Consider the following 21,872-nt stretch of genomic DNA (forward strand, 5'->3'; position numbering starts at 1 on the left):
AGAGTATAGAGGAATTTAGTGTTGAAGTTGCGCTTAAAGAACTCCAAATGTAATGAAATGAGAAATTATGTCTAAAGAAACATAAGCTTTTATCAGCAGTGAGAGTCACATACTTTTTTTCATTAATATATATTCCTGCTTTTTTTTTTTTTCAGGTCAACACTTTTTTACCTTTTGCATTCTGCTGATCTTTTTACAAGAGAGCTCCACCACGGAAGGCGAATAGAAAGAGGTAGGGGTAGGTAACATGTCTGAATGTTTTATTTGGGAGCAACTCTAAGACACCTCTATTCTCTTTTTACTTTGATGCTGTTGTGTGATGTATCTACTGATATTCTGAGTTTCTGCTTGGGAGTATAATGTAATTTCTCTATGGATTATTTGAATTTTCAGGCTATAGCTCTGAAACAGGGCGCTAATTGTAAAAGTCAGGTTGTTATAAGTGTTGTTTGCTAAGAAATATGGTAGTACAGCCCCCACACCATGAAATGACCTTTTTAGTGCATATGAAGATTTATTTCTGGTTTTCATCTGTAATTTATAGCGTATCTGTGGGGTCATTTGAATTACTTTAACACTTCCACTTGAGGTAGCAGTTCAGAACAGAGATCTGCAGCACCTCTTGCCCTGCTGCTTCTGCAGAATGAGATTTTGCACAGCTTTAAATTGATGAATCCAAATGATTTTCCTGTTAATACCAACTCAAGATCTGATTTTGTAGATTCTTTGACTCTGCTGAGAGGGACAGTAGCTCTCCTTTGAGCCAGGAGGTTGGACTGCAGCCCTCCAGAGCTCCTCTCTAACCTATATTATTTTATAATTCTATATAGAAAATTGCAAAGCTGAAGAAGATAGTGATGTCAAACAAGAATAAGAGGGCCATTGGGCAACACAGAAAAAGAAATAAGAAAACACACTATGATTAATTATCTTAGGATACATTTCTTCAGACTTCCCTAAGGTTATTTTATTGTTAGAAAGAAAGTGTGTGTGGGGAAATCCACTACAAAGCCAGATTTTTTAAAAGGAATTTAAATTTGCAGACTCATGAAATATTTTTGCTCGTTCCGTGTCCTAATTAAAGGTTATGTCCTCTGTATCCAAAAGTGGTTTCAAAGTCACGGTTTCTTTTGACCTTGTAGAGATAAAGATATGGATTATTTGTAGCTCACAGCATGAACTGATGGTCATAGTCCATCAGATGACTAGTCAATAAAAGAAAGGTATTAGAGTATTTTGGTGGCTATTTATTATTAGTCATTATTCTGTTTATGTAAAGCTTTTCCAGTTAGTCCATGGAAGTTCATATGTCAGAGCTGAAGACTTTAAGCAGTGGATGATCGAAGCAGGGCTGGCTACAGATGGAAACTCTGGGCTTGAAGTGTAGATTTACCTAAGCATGTCCTCCATTGGGAGAAATAAATTGATAAGAAGGTAGGTACATTTTGGAATTGGCTGTTGTATCTGTGAGATGGACATTGATACAAAGTCTGCATACTGATCTCTTCATTTGATGCCCTGGATACTTCACAGATAATTGTGTAATAACTTAATGGCAAATCACTGAAAGGTTCCTATCAAAAAACCAAAACAAACAACCACCAACTAACCAAGAAAACCACCACCAAACAAACAAAAAAACCCAGTGCTGTCATCTGTCTGTAGCACAGCCTGTAACGTTGGCAAGGCTTTATGTGGCACTTGCTCTAGGGTTTGTTTGGCTCATGGGGCACAAAACCAGCCAAGGCAATGAGAGAATGGGTTGTTCTGTGGCCAACTGGGTGAAAGGCTGCATTTGTTGTGTGGTGCAGCTTTAACAGCACGGAGAATTTGTGCAATGGGCACAAAGGCCCTGAGTTTGATGAGAGTAGTCAGAAAAGAGGGAAAAGATGGTGAGAAACACAACAGGCAATAAAGCATGGAAATTGGGATATGGAGGAGTGCAAAGTTTTTGTAGAAGAAACACATAGATGGGGTACATCTGTTCTTCAGAGTAATATAGAAATATATAAGCTAACGAGTAAGTGAAGGCCATCTTGCTGAGCTAGCATGGAAAGGGGAAAGAGAATGGTAGTTTAGGTATCTGCTCTGTGTTGTGCATTGATTTGCTGGTGTAAAGGAAAGAAACTGAGATTCTGAGGAATTAAAATATTAGAAAATACATGTTTTGTGTTGGTTGTCTTGTCCCTTTACAGAGTTCAGTGGAGAAGTTAAATAATATATTTTTAATATGCCTTTTAGAAAGGATTAGGGTACCTGGAGGATGGCTTTGGTAGTGCCCTACTAGTATTTTTCTGGCACTGAGAGTGGCTGGCAGTGGCACATAGCAGCACCCAACCCGGCATGAGTGCACACCAGTGCACTGCAGTTGTGCAGTGGCCCTCAGAGATGTTGGGAAAACTCCTTTCCCCCAACACAAAGAGCATGAGATCCATCATTGGCCATTTATTAAGTCTGGTAGGCTCCACAACAACTGGTGGGAAATGGAGCAGACAGGAGAGAGCAGTGAGTGAAGGGCGCGTGGGAGGAACGTGGAGCAGGCGTTTGAAGGGCACAGAGGATGTTTGGTTATAGCTGAATAAAGACTGGGGATGTGTGAGCTTCAGAATGAAGCATGGGCATAGGATACACAGTGCTGAAGAGCAAGGAACACCACCACCCTGAAAGATTTCCACTGTTGCATAATATGCAGTCTGTCTGCAATTTTTAGGATACAAAAAGAAAAATGATTAGTATTTCCATTGACATATGCTAGCATTTTGAAGAGAGTTGGTGACGCTTTTTCTTGTCTTGGCTGAGAGCTGTCTAACTTTACAAGGCAAACAAACAAAAAAATCCAGAAGCTCCCATTATACTGCCAGCACTGGCATCAATTTCACCTTCTGCAGTGGATCTTGGATTGGCCATGTGGGACTGTCAGGTCAGGGCACAAGCTGGTCCGCATGCCAAGGAAGCAGTCTACATAGTCACCCTTAATTGGTATGGGAAGCACCAGGCATTGCAAATATCCATCAGGATGAGAAAAAGGAAATAAACGTTCTGTTTTTAGTGCTGCCTTATCAGTATAAATTAATTTGTAATAATTTATAATGAAGAGGCCGTCCTACTGATGTTCTCCTGCTAGCAGCACTGGATTCTTTCATTTTCTCTTTCCTCAGATTTTGCTTTGAAATGTGAAAAACTAAACAATTACTGTCTTACTCCCTCAGTTACTAATCATAATTTACATATTTTGAAGGACAAAAGCACACTTTTATCTTGGCTCTTCCATCCTTATAAATACTTATTTCTGGATGATTTTTCTGGCAAGATATAAACTTCTCCCAAATCACTGCTTTCCTCCAATAGTCCCTGCTGTAATATATCCATTATTTCCCTCTGTCATGTATAATTGTTGCATTTAAATTTTAATAGGTCCTAGGGCAGAGTACCAGAGCAATATTCCATGCAATTAACATGGACATATAAACCCTGTTTACATGCAAAACCAAGGATTTATTGTCAGTATAATTAAAGTCTTAGCAAGCCAAACAAGTAGTTCCAGGTCCTATATTATTTTTTCTAGCCCAAATTATTCTACTATTACAGCTCATTTCCAATAATGGTACAGTTGACAATGAAAAAGGAAATCTTTCTAGTATCTACCCCGTTTTCTGGGGTTATGCTAATCCTTCCAATGTTCCTGTGGATTCTAAGCCTGGTGGCAGAGGGGTGCTACAGTCAGCTGTAACAGAGTGATCTGAAACTCCTGAGTTTCAAGCTCTCCCCTGCAAGGAAAACGATGCTAAAATTGATGCTTTCCTCCTGCATTTGCTTCATCAGAGTAACTGTTTTAATTGCATTGGTTATGGTCTGCATCATGTAAATCTTCAGCTTTTCATTCTGTTCAAACAGGAGCTGCTCCTGATCCTAACATTTTCTCCTTTAACACCTTGATCCTGTTCTCAGCCTCTTTGCTGACGCCACAGCGCACATGCATGTACTTAGTGATCCCTTATCACCGAGGTCACTTGGGTATCTGAAACTGCTACAGCCACATGATTGTAGGGACACGAGGAGTTTTAATATCTCTCTGACTTGTGGTGATCCCCAGCCATCTAGGCTGTTAGGAATGAATTGCACCCAGGTCAGAAGACTGAAACAAAGATCATCTATCTTCCCACGGGTTTTCAGTGGTCCCTGATAGTCTGGGAAGCTGGGTCATGGCTAGAACATGACAATAAGGAGAAATGAAGATGGGAGTAGTGGAGGTAAAACAAGTTAGAGCACTGAAAAGAGGGAATGCTGCTGGAAGAACGGAGCAGCCAGGTCTGTTTTTACCTAGGTGAAAGGCAATTAAATTAAATATAAGACTGACTGTTAATGCAGGTAGTCACAGCTGGATGTAGGATGTTAGTAAGTATATAATGGCAGCTGTTTTTTCCTTGCACTCTTTATTACAAAGACTTCATTCTTGCCTATGTGAGGCCCATTGAGATCCTGGGTATGGCAAGTGTAAGAGAACCAGCCACTGCTGACAAATGGCAGCTTGTAGCAGGACATTGAACCCCTCGCTGCTTAGACTTGGATGGTTCAAGTAGCCTGCAAGATGTCTTGGACTGAATCATTTACTGCGGGAACAAACAAAGCCACGGATTTTATATCAGAAAAAGCTTTAATGTTAATTCCATTACATAATTTGTCTGGGAAAATCTGTAAATAAGTTGTTAACATCACTATTAGCTTCTGGTCCTGCTGAAATCAGAGGAGCCCTGTAAGGGGAACAAGAGTGCAGTTTATCAAACTCAGTCGTATTTTTTTGATAACTGTTAAGATCCCTTAAAACAAATTTCCCAAGGCTTGACTTGTATAAGAAGAACAATCTTTTTTTTTTTCATTTTTTTTTTCTTTTCAGTTGTGGTATATAAGGAAAAGAAAACTGTGCCACCCATATTCGTAATGAGAAGCCACACTGAAAATATTAACTAAATTTGTGACAATTATTCATTTGTGCAATAGATAATCAGGAAGAAGTAGAAATTATTCCTGCGCTATTTTGAATATAATGGTTGAATTTAAGAAGATGCTAAACATCATTTATCAATGCTTTTATGGTTATGTTTGCAAGACAGTCAGCAGTCAACATATTAGAAAACGACATTTATTTTTTGCTGAGATTAGGAGAGAACCTTTTCCTTCAAGGACAACAGTGCAGATGTGTATAAACAGAGATGCCTAACTTGAGGTATTAGCTGTGGCACTGCTAAAGGAAGGAAAAAAAAGAAGAAAAAACAGATATTTGATCTAGTGTTTTGTGCAGGCACAGAATTCCAAGCTGGAAAGACTTGGTGTAGTAACAGGGTGATGTTCAGAATGAGGGGATGCAGTCTAGTGATCCCTTGTTTCTATGGTTACAGACAACAGTAACTGCTCTATCTAGGTCAGATGGGAAGGTGTGAGTGAAAACAAAGAAATTTGGAGTCAGCAATGAGAGTTCAGAGAGAAGGCTTGCGAGGGAAGGCAATAAGGGAGCTGAACGTGGAGGCAGTCATTTCAATGTATATGCAATGTATATGTATGAATTCCCACGATTATTCAATAGTCTGCTGCTAGGGCTGTTTGTTTGAAGACTCATTCTCAGCTGTGCAAGCAGGGATATTATATGATATAATGTGATACGTGGCACATCTAGCCATGGAGACGAGAAGGGCTGAAGGGGGAGGCAGGAGAGACTGAAGAGAGAGACAGATGTGCTGGGAAGGGGAAACAAAACCAAGCAGGAGCAGGAGTGATGAGGTGTCCTCAGTCCAGAAGTGAGGAGAAACAGGTTAAAAAATTGTCCTAAAAGGCAGCGACTTGGGTGTAGGTAGCGCCGCACAGTCTGTGCATCTGGCGTGGCTCCTTGGTCTTTTCTGCTTTCTCCGAATCCTATCCGTGGTATTTTCTCAAATGAGCAAATAATATCAGTTTCTGTGTCTTTACCTGGCATATAACGTTGACCACCCAGCCTCTGTCCTTTCCAACTAGTAAGCAGCGTAGGACTTTGATCCTATTTTGATCCTTTCCCCATGCTTTTTACCTCGCAGTGCAGAACTCTGCACTTGCTCGTGTGAAACTACCTGATGTTCTTGCCAGCCTGCCCTTGTGGCTTGCGGAGGGCCCTTTCCTACCCCCTGTATCACCTCGATATGATGCGACACAACCAGCAAATTTGATCAAGCTGCATCTCTCCCATTTTCCTGGTTGTAGGCAGAGGCAGATGAACAGCACTCGCGCCAGTACCGACACCTCAAGGAATGCGACTTGCAGCCAACCAGTCCTTAGGCAAGCCAAAATTATTAGGTAAATAATATATCCTGAATATTATATATATATATACAATTATATAATTATGCAATACATTATATAATGTAATACACCATGTAATATATAAAATAATATATAAAATCATATAAAACAATACACAGTACAATATAGCATTTACTATATAATAATTACTATTATCAATATCATAAACTATATTATTACATAGTATATTATTACACATATATTATATGATATATAACCGTGCAATACATTCTATTATAATCATATATTGATATATTATATCAACAATTATAATCGGTAATTAATATTAATAATTATCGATATAATTGGTTATAATTTATATTAATTATCAATTATATCGATAACCAACACCAATGTTAACATTATACTTTATGTTACATATAATATTCCGAATTATTTCTTCCTCAGCTGCAGCGCAGCAGCAGCACGCTATAGCCCTGAGGTAGTTTTAAGCTCCGGGCTGGCAGCAGTTTTGGGCCCATTTTCCCCAGTTCCCGGGTTCCCCAAAGCAGCCCCCAGGGCGCTGCCCCCTGTGCCTGAGGGGGCAGAACGGCCGCGGGGCGGGGCGGGGTGCGAAAAGGGGCGGGCACACCGCGAGAGCAGACCAATGAGCGTGGAGGAGGCGGGGCTTCGGCGCGTAGGCAGCCAATGGGGGGCGGGCTAGCGGGACGGGGCGAGGGGCGCGGAGGTGGCCGAGCCCAGGCGGGCCCGGAGCCGGAGCCGCGATCGCGCCCCAAGATGGAGGCCCCCGGGCCGGTCCCGCCGCCCCGCCGCTTCACCTGGGAGGAGATCGCGCAGCGCTCGGCCCGCGGGCCGCCGCCCCAGGAGCGGTGGCTGGTGATCGACAGGAAGGTGTACGACATCAGCCGCTTCCACCGGCGGCACCCCGGCGGCTCGCGGGTCATCAGCCACTACGCCGGGCAGGACGCCACGGTGAGGGGCGTCCTGAGGGTGCTTGGTCTGGGGACGGGGAGGCTCAGGGGGACCTTAGTGCTCTCTGCAGCTGCCTGAAGGGAGTGTGGGGAGCTGGGGTCGGCCGCTGCTCACAGGTATCCGGTGATAGGACCAGAGGGAATGGCCTCAAGCTGTGCCGGGGGAGGTTCAGGTTGGAAACGAGGAGACATTTCTTCTCAGAGAGAGCAGTCAGGCGTTGGGACGGGTTGCCCAGGGAGGTGGTGGAGTCACCGTCCCTGGGGGTGTTCAAGGAGAGGTCAGACGTGGTGCTTAGGGACATGGGTCAGTGGGGGATATTGGTGGAAAGGGTACAGTTGGACCAGATGATCTTGGAGGGCTTTCCCAACCTTAATGACTCTGTGATTCCTCTCTGGAGGCACCGAGGGTGCAGGGTGCTGCTGGGGCTGTGGAAGGGCTGGCATCGCTCCTTCCCTTCTGAAGGAGTAACTGAGATGTGTGCAGGTACGGTGTCTGTGGCTGGCTGTGTAAATCCAGGGAGAAACAGTCAGTTTTAGGACACAGACAGATGGTAGAAATGCTCCCACTTTATGCACACCTAGCCATAGACCAGATCTGAAAAGAAACACCTGAGCTTGCTGTTATGTGCATAGGAAGAATGATTCTTTGCAGCTGTAAGACTTAGCTTTTGAAGAATTATTCCTTGCAAGTCTAAGACCTAGCTTCTCGAAGAATTATTCCTTGTAACTGTAGGAGCAAGGTAAGCCCCTAACTTCAAAAAGCCAGCACAGCGTTTCCACGAGATTACAAGTGGGCGAAATCTTTTTTAAAAATCGTTTTTGTCTGAATGCCAAAGGTGAGTAATCATTGTTAGAGTTGAAAGCGGGGCGTGTGGTAGATTGTCTTTGTGGTTCCTCTGTTTGTCCGCTTGTGTCTTTCCCCCCAGAATAAAAGAAGCGTGCATTTCTCCAGGTGTAAGTAACTGGACCCTAGGGCAGGTATGGGATGTGAAGCTCCATCTCGAGTGCTTTTCTGGACTACATTTCAATTCCTTTTTGTCCCTTTTAACGCTAGGCACTGAGCAGAAAAGGATGGCACTTGAGACCTAGTGCTTTCCTTCACTCCTTAATATCTATGTAGCGTAAAGCCAAAGATAATATGTGAATTTGCACATACTTCACGAGGTCAGGACGTGCACATGCATTTTGTAAGCTCCGTTGCCGTTGTGTGATCAGAAGCGCGTTGCTCGTCGTGGCTGCCAGCATGTAGGGCTGAACGCAGCCGGGTGGTATGATTGTAGCCGACTGCATTCTTTAGGCATTATGATCTGTGTCGCTGCTGGGTGCAATTGAACTGCTGACCTCTCAGGAACCTGAGCCAAGTAAATTCCATTAAAAAAAAAAACACACAAAAAGCTATCTCTCCCCTTAAAAAAAAAAACACACCCAAAAACAAGTAAAGAAAGAACACTTTTCCTTCTAGTTTGCCAAGTGCTACTACAGTGCTCTGATTTCTAGAATGTAGTCGTCCGTTTCTCAGCCTCCCATTGAGACTGCTCTGCCAGGTTTTACAGTCTGCATTGATTGTAATGATTGGTCTAAATGTGTGGTACCATCCTTCTCTGGCCGGCCCACATACACCTCCCTTTTTTTTTTCTTTCAGTGAGAAAATGCAAATGAACATTCCTCTCACTTCTTTCCCTCCTTTATTCACATTTTCTTCTTTATTCATTTCTTTTCCTCTGTTATTTGCATATGTGATGGTACATCTGAAGTGCAACAGAGCTGACCTGGAGCTAGCCGCATCAGCCTCCTTTTGAACCCATTTCTTAACTAGAGATCTTTTAAAGGAAGGATAGGCGTTGGAGATTGCTCCAGACGTGCTTTCTTGGCAATGTGGGGCTTCTGAGAGACTGTTGTGGGTTATCAGGACCATCTGTGCCCTGCTTGTTCCATTATTCTTCCCAGTTCAGCTAGCTACTTGAGTTTTTGTGCTAATATTTTCCCCTTCTCTGTGATCTGATCTTTTTTTCATGGTATGTAGTGTGAGGACAAATAAGACAGACACTTAAGGCAAAAGAGAGACAGGAGTATGTGGTTGAGATGATCTTGAGATTCAACGGGACATGAAATTTTAAGATTCAGAAGTTAGATGAAAGTGATCCGATGTTTCTTGGTGAGCTGTGCACAGATGGTTTGGGTTGGAAGGGACCTTAAAGACTATCTAACTCCAACCTTGTGCCATGGGTAGGGACACCTCCCACCAGACCAGGTTGCCCAAAGCCCCATCTAGCCTGTCATCAAACACTGCCAGGGATGGGGCAAACACAGCTTCTCTGGGCAGCCTGTGCCAGTGCCTCACCACACACAATGTAAAGAAGTTCTTCCTAATATCTGATCTAAACCTACCCTCTTTTAGTTTAAAGCCATTCCCCCTTGTCCTATCACTGCATTTCCTGACAAAGTTCCTCCTCAACCTTCCTGTAGTCCCCTTTAGGTACTGGAAGACTGCTATAAGGTCTCCCCGGAGCCTTTTCTTCTCCAGGCTGAACAACCCCAGCTCCCTCAGCCTGTCTTCATAAGGAGTGGTGCTCCAGCCCTTTGGTCATTTTCATGGTCCTCCTCTGGACTTGTTCTAATATGTCCATGTCTTGTGCTGGGGGCCCTGTCATCCATAATCACAGCATCCACATAGAAACTGATACAGAGAATTCAGCTACAAGTGATCATTTATAGTGTGAAGAAAGCAGTAAGATTTGTGGCAGAAATATCTGGTCCAGCCAGATCCATTAGTTGGGTTGCTTTCTACTAAATGTCATGAAATACCTTTCTTTTGCTATCACCTGCAGTGTTGTTTTTCTCATCCTCTTCCTATATCTGTATTTCAGGATCCTTTCATAGCATTTCATCCTGACAAGGCACTGGTGAGAAAGTACATGAGCCCCCTCTTGATTGGGGAGTTGGCACCAGATCAACCCAGCTTTGAGCCCAGCAAGAATGTAAGTATCTTAAAACCCTGTTACTTGTGTCGAAACTCTGCTGTTTACTTTCTCTTACTGGCAGCCTGAGATACCTGTACATAAAATAGTGATACTTCATCACTAGTAATAATGATAGCGTCTTGTAGAATCATTGTCAGTTTGAGGCTTCCCCTTGACTTAATGTCATTATTAGTGGCCTAGAGTTTTGGGGCCTCTTAGGCAGCTTTCCTGTTGTAGGGTGGCAGAGGAGCTGTGCTCAGAATCACAGGTATGTAAAGGAAAATCAGACTGGCAGAGTATTTCCTTTATTATTGCAGCATCTGTCATCTGTCGGTAGGAACTGAGAGGGTAAATGCAGTCAGCTAAAGAAACTCTTCATTGTCACAGAGGTACTTGCATACTCAGGGGTCATAAAATAGCTACTGAAGGTTTGTCTCTTAAGTGACTGACTCTCAGCTTTAACCCATTGCCACATTGCTCCTTGAGAGGGGAAACAGAACTCCTCTTACGGTTCCTGAGGCATTTTCAGGCCAGCACACGCTCACTCTTGGCTCTCCCTACAGAAAAAGCTGGTAGAAGATTTCCGTGAACTCCGTGCAACTGTTGAGAAGATGGGACTTCTCAAACCCAACCGCACCTTTTTCATGCTGCATCTCTGTCACATCTTGTTGTTGGATGTTGCAGCTTGGCTCACCATCTGGTATTTTGGATCATCCACAGTGCCTTTCCTCATCTCTGCAGTGCTTCTAGGCACTGTCCAGGTAAGCAGCTAGGCACTGAAATGAAGGGGAAAAAAAAACAGCCCCAGAAATACCAAAAGCTAGTCTTTGAGAATGAGGTCCACGTTGCCATAAGCACAGGGAAAATCTTGATCTGTGTGGACTTCTCAAAATTCTGCTTCTCCCTGAGTTCCACGGAGGGTGCTAAGTTACAGTACCATGACGTGATTTTCAGGTAGAGTGGGCTTCCCACTGCTTTTTGCTTTCTGTAGTCTGTCAAAGCCCTCCTTATTCCCAGCCTTCTTCATTCTGTGTAAGCCATGCTACACTTCTGAGGTCCCTTGTGTCAGAACTCGAAGGAACTGTGCATGAGCCAAGTTGCTGTGTTCCCATGGGAACCTACACTGAATTAGAGAGAGAGCAGAACAGCTCTGAAAGCCCCAGCTATTTCTTCTGTGGCCAGCTGATCCTCTTGGAATTACAACTACTTAGAGGAGGCAGCAGCAAGCTGTTCCTTAAAGGAAACTTCGTTGCCAATTCCAGTGCAGTTTTGTAAGAGAATAAAAGCTGTTTTTTAGCTGCGTTACATTTTTCGGGATTTTTCTTTCCTCATGAAAACAACTGTCTGTGAGCAAAAGTCATTAGGCAGAGTCTGGACTGCACTGGTGTACAGTAATTGATAATTGTTTGGATGGGGTATTAGTAATGGAAATGCTTCTTTGTGACAGTGTGCTCTTGTTAACCAGTGATAAAGTCATGAGGAGAGAGTGAAGAGAACCACCTTTTCAGAAGTTCCCACCTCTTCTTTTTCTCCCAGCAGCACTGATGGTTTTTTTTGTTTGTTTCTTTCTCCTTTCTTTTTTTTCCTCCCCTTCCAGGCCCAGGCTGGCTGGCTCCAGCATGATTTTGGACATCTTTCCGTCTTCAGCGAATCCAGATGGAACCACTTGGTGCATAAATTTGTGATTGGCCATCTGAAGGTGAGCAGCCAGTGCTGAGAGTGACTGCCAGAGACTAGCCAAGGAGTCTCTACAGTCAAAAACAATCTCAGTACAAGAAGGAAGGAGATGCAAGGAACTACTTGGGAGGGCGGGCTAAGGGCAGAAGATACATTTTTTTTTAAATGGTATTATATTCTCATCCCTTCCTGCAGGGAGCACCAGCCAGCTGGTGGAATCACCTCCACTTCCAGCACCATGCTAAACCCAACTGCTTCCGAAAGGACCCTGATGTTAACATGCACCCCTTATTTTTTGCTTTGGGAAAAACACTCTCTGTAGAGGTGAGACATGGCGGTGTCTGCGAGGTTGCAGCATGCAGCTCTGGAAAGCTGCAGAGAGCTGGGAGACTAGTGACCCGTTGGTTTGGTCTCAGTATTTCAGGAATTTGTTCAGAGTGCGTCTTGGCTTTAGTGGTCTTTGAAAAACAAGAAGAAACAAAATTCTGATGCATCAGTAACTTCCATATACTTAATGCTGCAGCAGTTTTCTATGTTTTTTTTTTCCCTTAATACATTATTACTGTGGGCTGAAATCTTCCAAATTTTCTCTGAAGGTTTTAAAAAACCACATGCTTCTGTAAAATGAGTACATCCAGAAAATGGCTTTTGTAATATAATTAACACTGTTAGAGTTGACCTGCTTTTTTATATAGTACTACTTTGCCTTCCACTAGTCCCTAATATTCCTTAGTAATCCTTCTGAGATTTTTAGTCTTAAAATTTCAGTAAAAGTAACTGTTTTAAAATGAGGTGAAATATTTGTCATAATGACAAATTCATACATCTCTGATGAGAGGCCTGCAATTGCATGGAGATAAAGTTGCAAGTTTTTCTCTTTAACAAGATCAAATTGACTAATTGTAGCTTTTTTGGGAAATGAAGCACCAGTTCACAACCAAGGATTATTTGGAACTTTTACACTTACTGATCAAAGAAGCTGTTTCAGTCTGTCAGTGAGTGTCAGACTGGGTCCGACCTGGAGTCCAACTCTATTTCTAGTGCAACTCTAAAATCAGTTGAATGGTTTTAGCATTCGCTGGTCCTTTTTTTTCTTTTATTTTTCTTTAAAAAAAAAAAGGGGTTATTTAAATGCATATTGTCACCTGGCTTAAATTCTCTGATTTGTATTGAAATTAAGGGTCTAAAAATAAGATGTGTATCACATTTTAGTTCTTAGCTTTGCATTATGTGGATAAATACTTCAGGCATGTGTATAACTTTAGATGAATCCTTACACACTCTAAGTTAAGTACATTAAAGCCAGCACAGTGATATATATTCCTGACAACAGAGCTGTAAAAATGCTTTCTGAATCAGAACCTAACCCTCCTGTCTTCATGATTAATTCAAATTGGGATCATAATCAAAGTGATCACTAGAACCATCACAAAAGAAGAGGCAGGAACATGTGGCTGCTGGTAGCAGCTACGCAAATGTTGAAGAGAGGGCTGCTGCTCAGAATGAGTTTGGACATGTGCAGGGGTGTACTGGAGTCCCTCGGGGAAGTCAGTGATGTGATCTGTTACGTTTATACAGTGAACACTGAAAAATTAGCAGTCTTAGAGGGAGGATAATCTGTTCACCCACGTTCCTGTAGACGCAGTTTAATGTCTAGATGCGAATTTCTCTGCTTTGGAGACTAATTGTAAGTAGGTGGGAGTTCTACACGCTGTCTTTGTTAATAGTATCATAGGTTCTTCTTTTTAATGGAGCTCTGTCCTGGCAGCAAACTGTTCTCTGTGCCTTGTGTGGTTTTTGATGTGAATGTTGTTAAGCAACTGTGCCCTCTGTAGGGAAAGAGCTTCCAATGCACTTTGCTGTTTGTGGTGCAAGGGACTACCCAACCTATTGTGCATTCAACGCGTGGTGAGGAGGTTCTTTTTGGAAAACATATCATAGTCATAGACTGAAGTACCAGTGAAAAATGAAGCCAGTGGCATGGTGGATGCTGGTACAATTTGGTAGGATACCTGTTTTAAAGGTTAGGAGGTATCTAAGCATACATTTCTTTGAAAAAGTAGATAGGAGTGTATACACAAATGTCTTTAGATGTCCTTGTGGCCTGAATAGTTTACTTGTTTTAACAGCTTGGTGTCCAAAAGAAGAAATTCATGCCTTATAACCACCAGCACAAGTACTTCTTCATCAGTGAGTAACCCTACCGTTATGCAGTTCTATGGACAACGTTCGCTCAAGCCCTTAATTTTCCAGTTCATCTCAATGTTTTTATCACACTGGCATGGTTAATGTCTCTGCAATCTCTTTCTTCATTATAGTTGGTCCCCCGGCTCTGGTGCCTCTTTACTTCCAGTGGTACATATTCTACTTTGTGGTACAGAGGAAACAGTGGGTGGTAAGTTAGCTCCACTTTGCCAGCGGTGACTTTTTCTAGTTTTGTGCATACATTTCAGTGTAGGAAATGAGGCATTACTGGGAGCAACTCTGAGCTGTTTGTCTCTGTGTCAAGGAGGTGGGGTATGTGATCAGGGAAATAATGTTTGCTGGGGGAGAGAGCCTACCTCCCATGCAGCCTTTCTCTTCTATAAAGATCCATTCATAGCTGGGTAACAAAAGGTGTTCCCAGAGGGAACTGACTGATGTAGCTGCCAAACCTCTCTCCATCATATTTGAAAAGTCCTGGCAGCCACGTAAAGTCCCTGCTGACTGGAAAAGGGGAAACATCACTCCCATTTTTAAAAAGGGTGGAAAGGAGGACCCTGGGAACTATAGACTGGTCAGCCACGCCTCTGAGCCTGAAAAGATCATGGAACAGATCCTCCATGAAGCTGTGTTGAGGCATATGGAAGACAGGGAGGTGATTTGAGACAGTCAACATGGTTTCCCCAAGGGCAAATAGTTTCTGACCAATGTAGTGGCCTTCTGTGATGGACTGACTGCATCAGTGGACAAGGGAAGAACAACTGATGTCATCTACCTGGACTTCTTTGACATGGTCCCATACAACAGTCTTGTCCCTAAATTGGAGAGATATGGCTTTGAAGGGTGGGGTATTTGGTGGATAAGGAGTTGGCTGGATGGCTGCATCCAGAGAGGTGCAGTCAAAGGCTAAACCTCCAGGGGGAGATCAGTGATGAGTGCTGTCCCTCTGGGGTCCATACTGGGACCAGTACTATTTAATATCTTTATTAATAAAGTTTTATCTGTTTCCTTTATTACAGGACCTGGCCTGGATGCTGACCTTCTATGTCCGATTCTTTCTGACCTACCTGCCCTTGCTGGGTGTGAAGGGTATCCTGGGGCTTCATCTGTTAGTCAGGTATCATTCAACTTCAAATTCCTTCATTTCTTCTACTCGGTTCCCTTCATGTCAGCTCTTCAGCCTCCTGGTTATCTTTTCCATCTGTTCTCTATTCTTCTGCCCCCTTACTCCTTTCAGCAAGACAGAGGTGGTTGGTTTGGTGTGTGCCTGTAGAAGGTCTGCATAGGCCTCATCTACTGATAAGATGTTTGGGGTTCCTGGTGTTAACCTGATCAAACGATGACCATCTTAAACAAATAAGTGTTTTGTACTGACTTGTTACGGCACAGGTGTGAGATTAGTGATGTTTTTTATGTGTGTTTTGTGTGCACAGGTTCATAGAGAGTAACTGGTTTGTCTGGATCACACAAATGAATCACATCCCAATGCATATTGATTATGATAAGAACGTAGACTGGTTCTCTACCCAGGTAAGACCTTCTTTCCAGGGAGCTGTGACTTTGAATGACAGAGGTTATTGATTGGGGTATGTAATGCCCAAGAGAGTTGATCATAGCAGCAATGAGAGCTGATAGACAAGCTGCTCATGTTTTCTTCTCACTGTGTGAAGTGAGTGATATGTTCAAAGAAAGTAGGCGGAAGTGGGATGGAAGCTTCAGATGCTAAACAGATCTCTGGAGGAAAAGAACCAGAGACGCTACAGTGGTCTTCAAATGGAGATCTTCCCATGTGTGAAGGATGGATCTCTCTTTCTCTGTGCTCTGTCTCATATCAGCTCTGAAGGCATTACACAGTTTTTTAAAGTGAGAGATGTGAAGGGACCTGTACAGTGAGTTCTGGTTGCTTATCTTACTGGGGAAGTCATCTGTTCTCCTAAATTATGTCCCTAATAATCATATACCACATCATGACCATCTATGTTGACTAGAGATGGCTCTTAGACTTGCTATATTCAATCAGGAGGCATGTGATGATAAGGAACTTGTGCCTGCTTACTGTTGTCTGACAAACATAAGAGAAGGCGCGTTCCTAAAACAACACTTAAATGTTATCTTTTTTTTTTCTCTCAGCTCCAGGCAACCTGTAATGTTCATCAGTCCTTATTCAACGACTGGTTTAGTGGACATCTGAATTTCCAAATTGAGCACCAGTGAGTTGAAGCAGGGGTTGGGGATGTGAGAGAATTTGGGGGAGTGCTAGTTATAATAGATCTAAAGAGCCTACAAGGTCCATCTCTCTCTATCAGCTAAGACAAGAACAAAGGAAAATGGGGGTAAATTTTGTGCTCTTCATATGGGGAGGAAATGGGAAATCCAAATGATGGTCATAAACTTTTTGGAGCACTGGGGAGTACCAACACCACTTTGAATATGAGTAGCATGGCACAGGAGTGATTGAGAATTGCCAGCTTCCTGGTTAGTGCTGATATTGAGTGAAGTGGTGTGAGAGGGACTGCTACAGAGTACTAATGGCTATAGGCACAGAGGGAGGTTGAGTGTGCATCCTAAGCTTAGGTACAGAAGAGGTGTAGGAATTCTGTGGGGCAATGGATGCCACTGAAATCACCATATTCTCTTCCACAGCCTTTTTCCTACAATGCCTCGACACAATTACTGGAAGGTGGCCCCTTTGGTGAAGTCCCTGTGTGCCAAACATGGCATTGAGTACCACTGCAAGCCACTGCTCACCGCCTTTGCAGATATAGTGCAGTATGTATCAACCCAATGCATTCCCTAGGTGAAGGGCTGTCCAATTATTACAGAGTGAACAAACGAGACATGGGAAGTGGAGAGGCAGCCAACTTGAGTCACAGAAGTCCTGTGAATAGCTGTAGATAGTATGGCTGGCTGTGAAAGGGACTGGAAAACTGTTCAGTCATGGCATTGGTTTCAGTAGCAGCAGGAGAAGGTATCAGTATGAATGACCTAACGGAGAGTCCCTTTTCTTCACTTCTGCTTTCAGTCAGTAGGATGCCAGATCTAGTGCCTCTGTCTCAGAGTATACTCCAGGAAAAGAGATGTTTTCAGAGAGATGAGTTTCAACTGTCATTCATACTCTTTTATTACCCTTTCTTTCCCTCCCTCATCCTCCCAGATATTTCTTTTTCACTTGAAAAGTCATAGAATAATAGAATATCCTGAGTTGGAAGAGACCCACAAGGATCATAGAAGACAACTAGTGGCTCTGCACAGGACCACTCAAAAATCAGACCATTTGTCTGAGAGCATTGTCCAAACGCTTACTGAACTCGGAGGCTCAGTGCTGTGACCTCTTCCTTGGGGAGGCTGTTCCAGTGCCTGACCACCCTCTCAGCAAAGAAAAACATTCTGAGGCCAAGCTGGTGGACAACAAAGCCTGAAGAGGGGAACCCTCCTCCTTTCCCCTGTCCTTCAATAGCATGTGTTTCTCTTCTGCCATGCTTGCTCCTTTAGTCTTAATTCTACTTAAGTTGTTTGCTTTAACCTTCCAGTCTTTGTCTGATGCAGACCATGTGGTTTGTTTCTTCATGTTTTCCAAGGAGCTGTAGACTACGTTGCCTTGTCTCTAAGGATTTCTTTTACTTAATTTATAGATGGGAATTCGTCCCACAAGGTTATGTTCCCTGGATGCTGTATTTCATTATCTTGTTTCTAAGGAAATGTGGTTCTCTCTTGGCAGCTCTTTGAAAGATTCAGGGGAGCTCTGGCTAGATGCCTATCTACATAAATAAGAAGCAGAGGATCCTTACAGAGGAATTCCCCACCCTTGGTGCCTCCTGTGGTGATCACCTGGATGATACTGCACAAAGGAGAGAGAGCTGGCTAAGCCAGAGGTGGGGAGGTGACACAGCTTAATTCTAGTGATGAATGTGATTTAATGGACTTTTTTAAAAGGTGTGTTCTTAATTCTTCTTGTGCTTTTTTGATTTCTCTTCTCTGGGGTTGAGTTACAAGGAAAAGTAGAACGGAGGAGCTTATCTTCCATCAAGCCGGAGAGGCTTCTTTGGGACTGGGAACCTATTGCCTTCTATCTGCTAATACTGCATTTACTGAGTATATAGGAGGGAAGTCTCTTAAGTAACAGTGAGGTGGCTTTCATTATGAATGTAGTAAGAAAGTTGAGACAGCATGCGATGGGAGTTACTGAAATGTGGAGGCAAAAAGGAAAAATTGTGTAGGTGCTACACTTTCAAAAACCCACGTGCAATTAGCAATGGCAATGGAAGTACCCAAACCAAGGGGACAGTACAGAGCGTATGAGAGCTCATGCCAATATGTATGTGTACGGGTGAGGAGGAAAAAAAGGTGCAGGCAGCAGTTCTGTAGGAATAAGCATGAAGAAATTAGAGACCTAACTGAGGCAGAGAAACAGGAAAGAACAGGTTATTCCCCAGGCCTGTAAATGTGAGAGCTGGGCATGCCCTTGTCTGTGGGAATGCTCCCCTGCACATCTCTTCTGTGCTGAAGGCCTCTGAGTTATTTGCCCATGTGTAATTTCCCATGGAGTCTCTGCAAGTGTCCTTCACAGTGCCATACTTTCGTGTTACTGAACCAATTACTAAAAGTGAGAAGAGACAACAGAAATATGGAACGTCCATGCTCACAACTCAACCCATGTAGGGATCCCTAAGGAAGCAAAAGGATAATCAGTCTGTGGGCCACCTGAAGCTTCACTTATATTTGAAACTCTGGTCAAATGGATGACTTGTTAAGTAGAGAGAACTCGGAACTTCTGGCCCAGGGAGTATGAGGTGTTTCTGTCTTACCTGCAGACAAATTTAATTGAGTTGTAAAAATGTTAGTGTTTAGGATACTGTTTAAATTATTTTTAACTTTTCAACCAGCAAAAGTCAGCAGGCTGCATACCCTTAGGCACACATCAGCCAAAATATTACTGAACTTTCTCTGTTGGATGATGCGCATTCAAAATACACCTCACAAAGACATGCACTATGTGATCTGTTGTAACTAGCCTTAGTGCCTTCCCTGGTGTCTTTTCCTTTACTACACCAAATGGGATATAGCTCTTAGCATACCAGTAATGAAGATGTCTTCATTACCTTTTTGTCTTTAAGCTTTTAGCTTTTTTCTGTGTTCTGGGACCAATCCTTTTTTTTCCTATTGTCTCTCATGTAGATAAACAAGGTAGTTTTCCACCTGTTTGGTGTTCTCTTCTTTGCCAATCTACTAACTGTTAATACAGTGTGCCTGACAGCTTTCCATGACCTGTTACCTCAGTAACAGTGGGTTAGTGCCCAAAAGGGGTTGATTCTGAGGAAGGTAATGGTGCCTTCCCTGGTCAGTGTCAAAAAGGAATATGACTTGTGAGGGAATAGAAGAAATGCATCTCTTCAGGCCAAGGTTATTGTTAAATGCAGAATAAAATTGTAATGGAAAAATAAAAATATCATTAAATCATTGATAAAGGTTGATTAAAAAACTATAAAAAAAAAAAAAGGGCCAACAAAGGCCCAACTGAGGCCCCACAACTCTTTTACCTTGTTTTTCCTTGTGTGTTTTTCTCCCTCTTCTTATTAGAACTATTGATGGAGGAAATAATAAAATTCCTTATCTTACTAATTACTTCTGCCATCACCGTAAAATATGTTTGTGCAAGATTCATCACTCTTTAAAATGTAGAATAAATGTCCACAGCTGCAGAAAGAGAACTGTCATAAAACTCAGCGTTTGTATTTCAGAGGAAGGGAACACTTAATTAGCTTCGTCCTTTGTAACTTGTGTGAAGTATGCAGTACAAATAATAAACCAAAATGAATCTTATTAAAAAAAACAACAACAAAAAAAAACATATACCAGTTTTTCCACCAGGATGATGGGAGGTAAAAATGATTCCTGACTCCTAGAAGTTGCACTACTATATATGTAGCAATGTACGTGTTTTACGAAATCAAGAGCTGTTCTAAGGACTTTCCTTCAACAGGCTGTTAGCTCTCAGGTGAAACTTCAGAGTGGCTCTGTTTATCTCAGCAGCAGGAGCAAGCCTCATGGCTTTGGCTGTTCTTTATTTCCTGGGCAGGATCACCCAGTTGTGGAATGGAGAGTGGGTGAAATACTGATGTTTGACTGCATTTTAAATCATTTCGGCGCATAAGAAGTCATTTTTAAAGATCTGTGTTACTGAGCACTGCCAAAAGTTTTCTCTGACCTTGGAATGTTGGCCATAGGCCACAAAAGACAAAAGTCTTGTTATGTTAGGATAGCTATTGTTTAATGTCTCAGCTCTATAATGGAATATCCCGGGCTAGGCTCTTCATGCACATGGAAGAAGTTGGACAAGGATGTTTTCTGAAGATCCTCTAGAGGGACTGCATCTCCCTAACTCAAGTTTCACACCACTGAATTTTGACTACTGGATGAACCACACAGATAATCCTGGTAGCAAGTGGAGCTAGAATGCTATGTCTTGTATTTTGGCTGTAATTAACAGGTTTGGAAGTAAAGTTCACTTCTGCTTTTTTCTGAGGACCAGTGAATCTTTAATTCAGATATGTAAGTAGAATGGTTTCAAGAGGCAAGAAAGGAACTTTTCCTTTTTTGTCAGGACAAATTTTTGATCTTTGACAAAAGAGGGAACTGACCTTACGTTTCTCTCATTGCTGGATAGAGTGTTCTAGTCAAATATATACTTTATAAGGATGTGAGTACTTCCAGCATGTTTTGGAGGCTTCAGCTCAGTACATGAAGCTTTGAAAGTACTTATCAAATGGATTGTGACAAGAGAGGTAAGTAGGAAAAAAAATGTGCTTGTATGTCAAGTAAGCTGTTAAGTATTCACCAATGTTGAAGTGCTGGTGTTGCCCAGCACATGGTTTTTTATCTTGAATGCCCAGAGTCAGAACATTATTATTTGGATGTTTAATTTTGAAAATTCAAATAAATTTAAGCTACTCCCAGGGCTAGGATGACCTAAGAATTAACAGCTTTGACGACAGCAATATGCCTAAGTTCCATTTAGTGCCTAAGACTTCGGAGGCTCTTTTGTCTTCTCTGTCTCTGTAAAGAGGAAACATCCACGATACAGTAAATCAATTGCCCAACTAACCAGGGAAAATAACATGATGAACTGATTCACATCCAAAAGGGTAAGACCAAAAGGGAAGCTGAATCAAGATAAGCAGTTCTGCATACACTGAATTGGCTAGAAACAATCCAAGACAGCTTAAGTGGATAAATAAGGTCTGTGACAACTCTTCAATTTTTGTGATCAGTCTTGGCTGTTTAAATTCCGCAGTGGCAGATTACTCTGAGACATTTGATATTGAAGTTTTACAATATCAAAGTGCAAGTCCCAAACCCCTTTCAGTTTCTCAGACCATGCACTGGAATACACATTTTAGGGACACAAATTTGCCATTTAGTGGAATCCCTTTCAATTCATACATGAAACACAGAACCTAAGCACTGCAAAACAGCCACTTGATGGCAGTAAGGCATTGAAAGGGACACGGGGCATCGCAGCCTCACAGAGAACTGAAGTTTGAGTGTTTAAAGGCTCCAGTATTGCTGTTATTCTATTGACCACTTAAAGGAAGTAACTATGAAATTAATTATAGACTCAAAGAATCATTTAGTTTGGAAAAGACATTAAAGATCATCAAGTTTTCTTAACCTGACCTACCAAGTCACATCACTAAACCACGTCCTTTAGTGCCACATGCACGTCTCTTAAATACCTCCAGGGATGGGGGCTCCACCACTATACCAGGCAGCATGT

The 21,872-nt window shown here is 42.5% G+C and overlaps 1 protein-coding gene across 3 annotated transcripts; it reads left to right on the top strand.

The window, feature by feature from the left end:
• The first annotated feature begins 1,304 nt into the window (after positions 1–1,304).
• Positions 1,305–19,919, top strand: FADS1 (fatty acid desaturase 1). 3 transcript variants are annotated; one of them, XM_040558276.1, is made up of 13 exons: positions 1,305–1,434; positions 6,229–6,321; positions 10,127–10,237; positions 10,783–10,980; positions 11,817–11,918; positions 12,092–12,220; positions 14,026–14,086; positions 14,215–14,291; positions 15,118–15,215; positions 15,532–15,628; positions 16,229–16,308; positions 16,742–16,867; positions 17,817–19,919. In XM_040558276.1, the coding sequence occupies exons 3-13, from the start codon at positions 10,175–10,177 to the stop codon at positions 17,866–17,868; spliced, it is 1,083 nt and encodes a 360-aa protein (XP_040414210.1). In that variant the 5' UTR covers positions 1,305–1,434; positions 6,229–6,321; positions 10,127–10,174; the 3' UTR covers positions 17,869–19,919. The 3 variants fall into 3 exon arrangements, with proteins under 3 accessions (XP_040414210.1, XP_040414209.1, XP_040414208.1); XM_040558274.1 differs by lacking the exons at positions 1,305–1,434; positions 6,229–6,321 and adding an exon at positions 6,983–7,260; XM_040558275.1 differs by lacking the exons at positions 1,305–1,434; positions 6,229–6,321; positions 12,092–12,220 and adding an exon at positions 6,980–7,260.
• Positions 19,920–21,872: the final 1,953 nt, after the last annotated feature.

Source organism: Cygnus olor, chromosome 5 (assembly GCF_009769625.2).
Source record: "Cygnus olor isolate bCygOlo1 chromosome 5, bCygOlo1.pri.v2, whole genome shotgun sequence".
NCBI lineage: Eukaryota > Metazoa > Chordata > Aves > Anseriformes > Anatidae > Cygnus > Cygnus olor.

What these genes read in the sequence shown, in the direction of transcription:
- FADS1 (XM_040558274.1), top strand. Translation starts at nt 7,066, where the DNA reads ATGGAGGCCCCCGGGCCGGTCCCGCCGCCCCGCCGCTTCACCTGGGAG. An exon ending in GAAAAACACTCTCTGTAGAG is followed by an intron (nt 12,221 to 14,025) that starts GTGAGACATGGC and finishes TTGTTTTAACAG; the next exon opens with CTTGGTGTCCAAAAGAAGAA. An exon ending in TAGACTGGTTCTCTACCCAG is followed by an intron (nt 15,629 to 16,228) that starts GTAAGACCTTCT and finishes TTTTTCTCTCAG; the next exon opens with CTCCAGGCAACCTGTAATGT.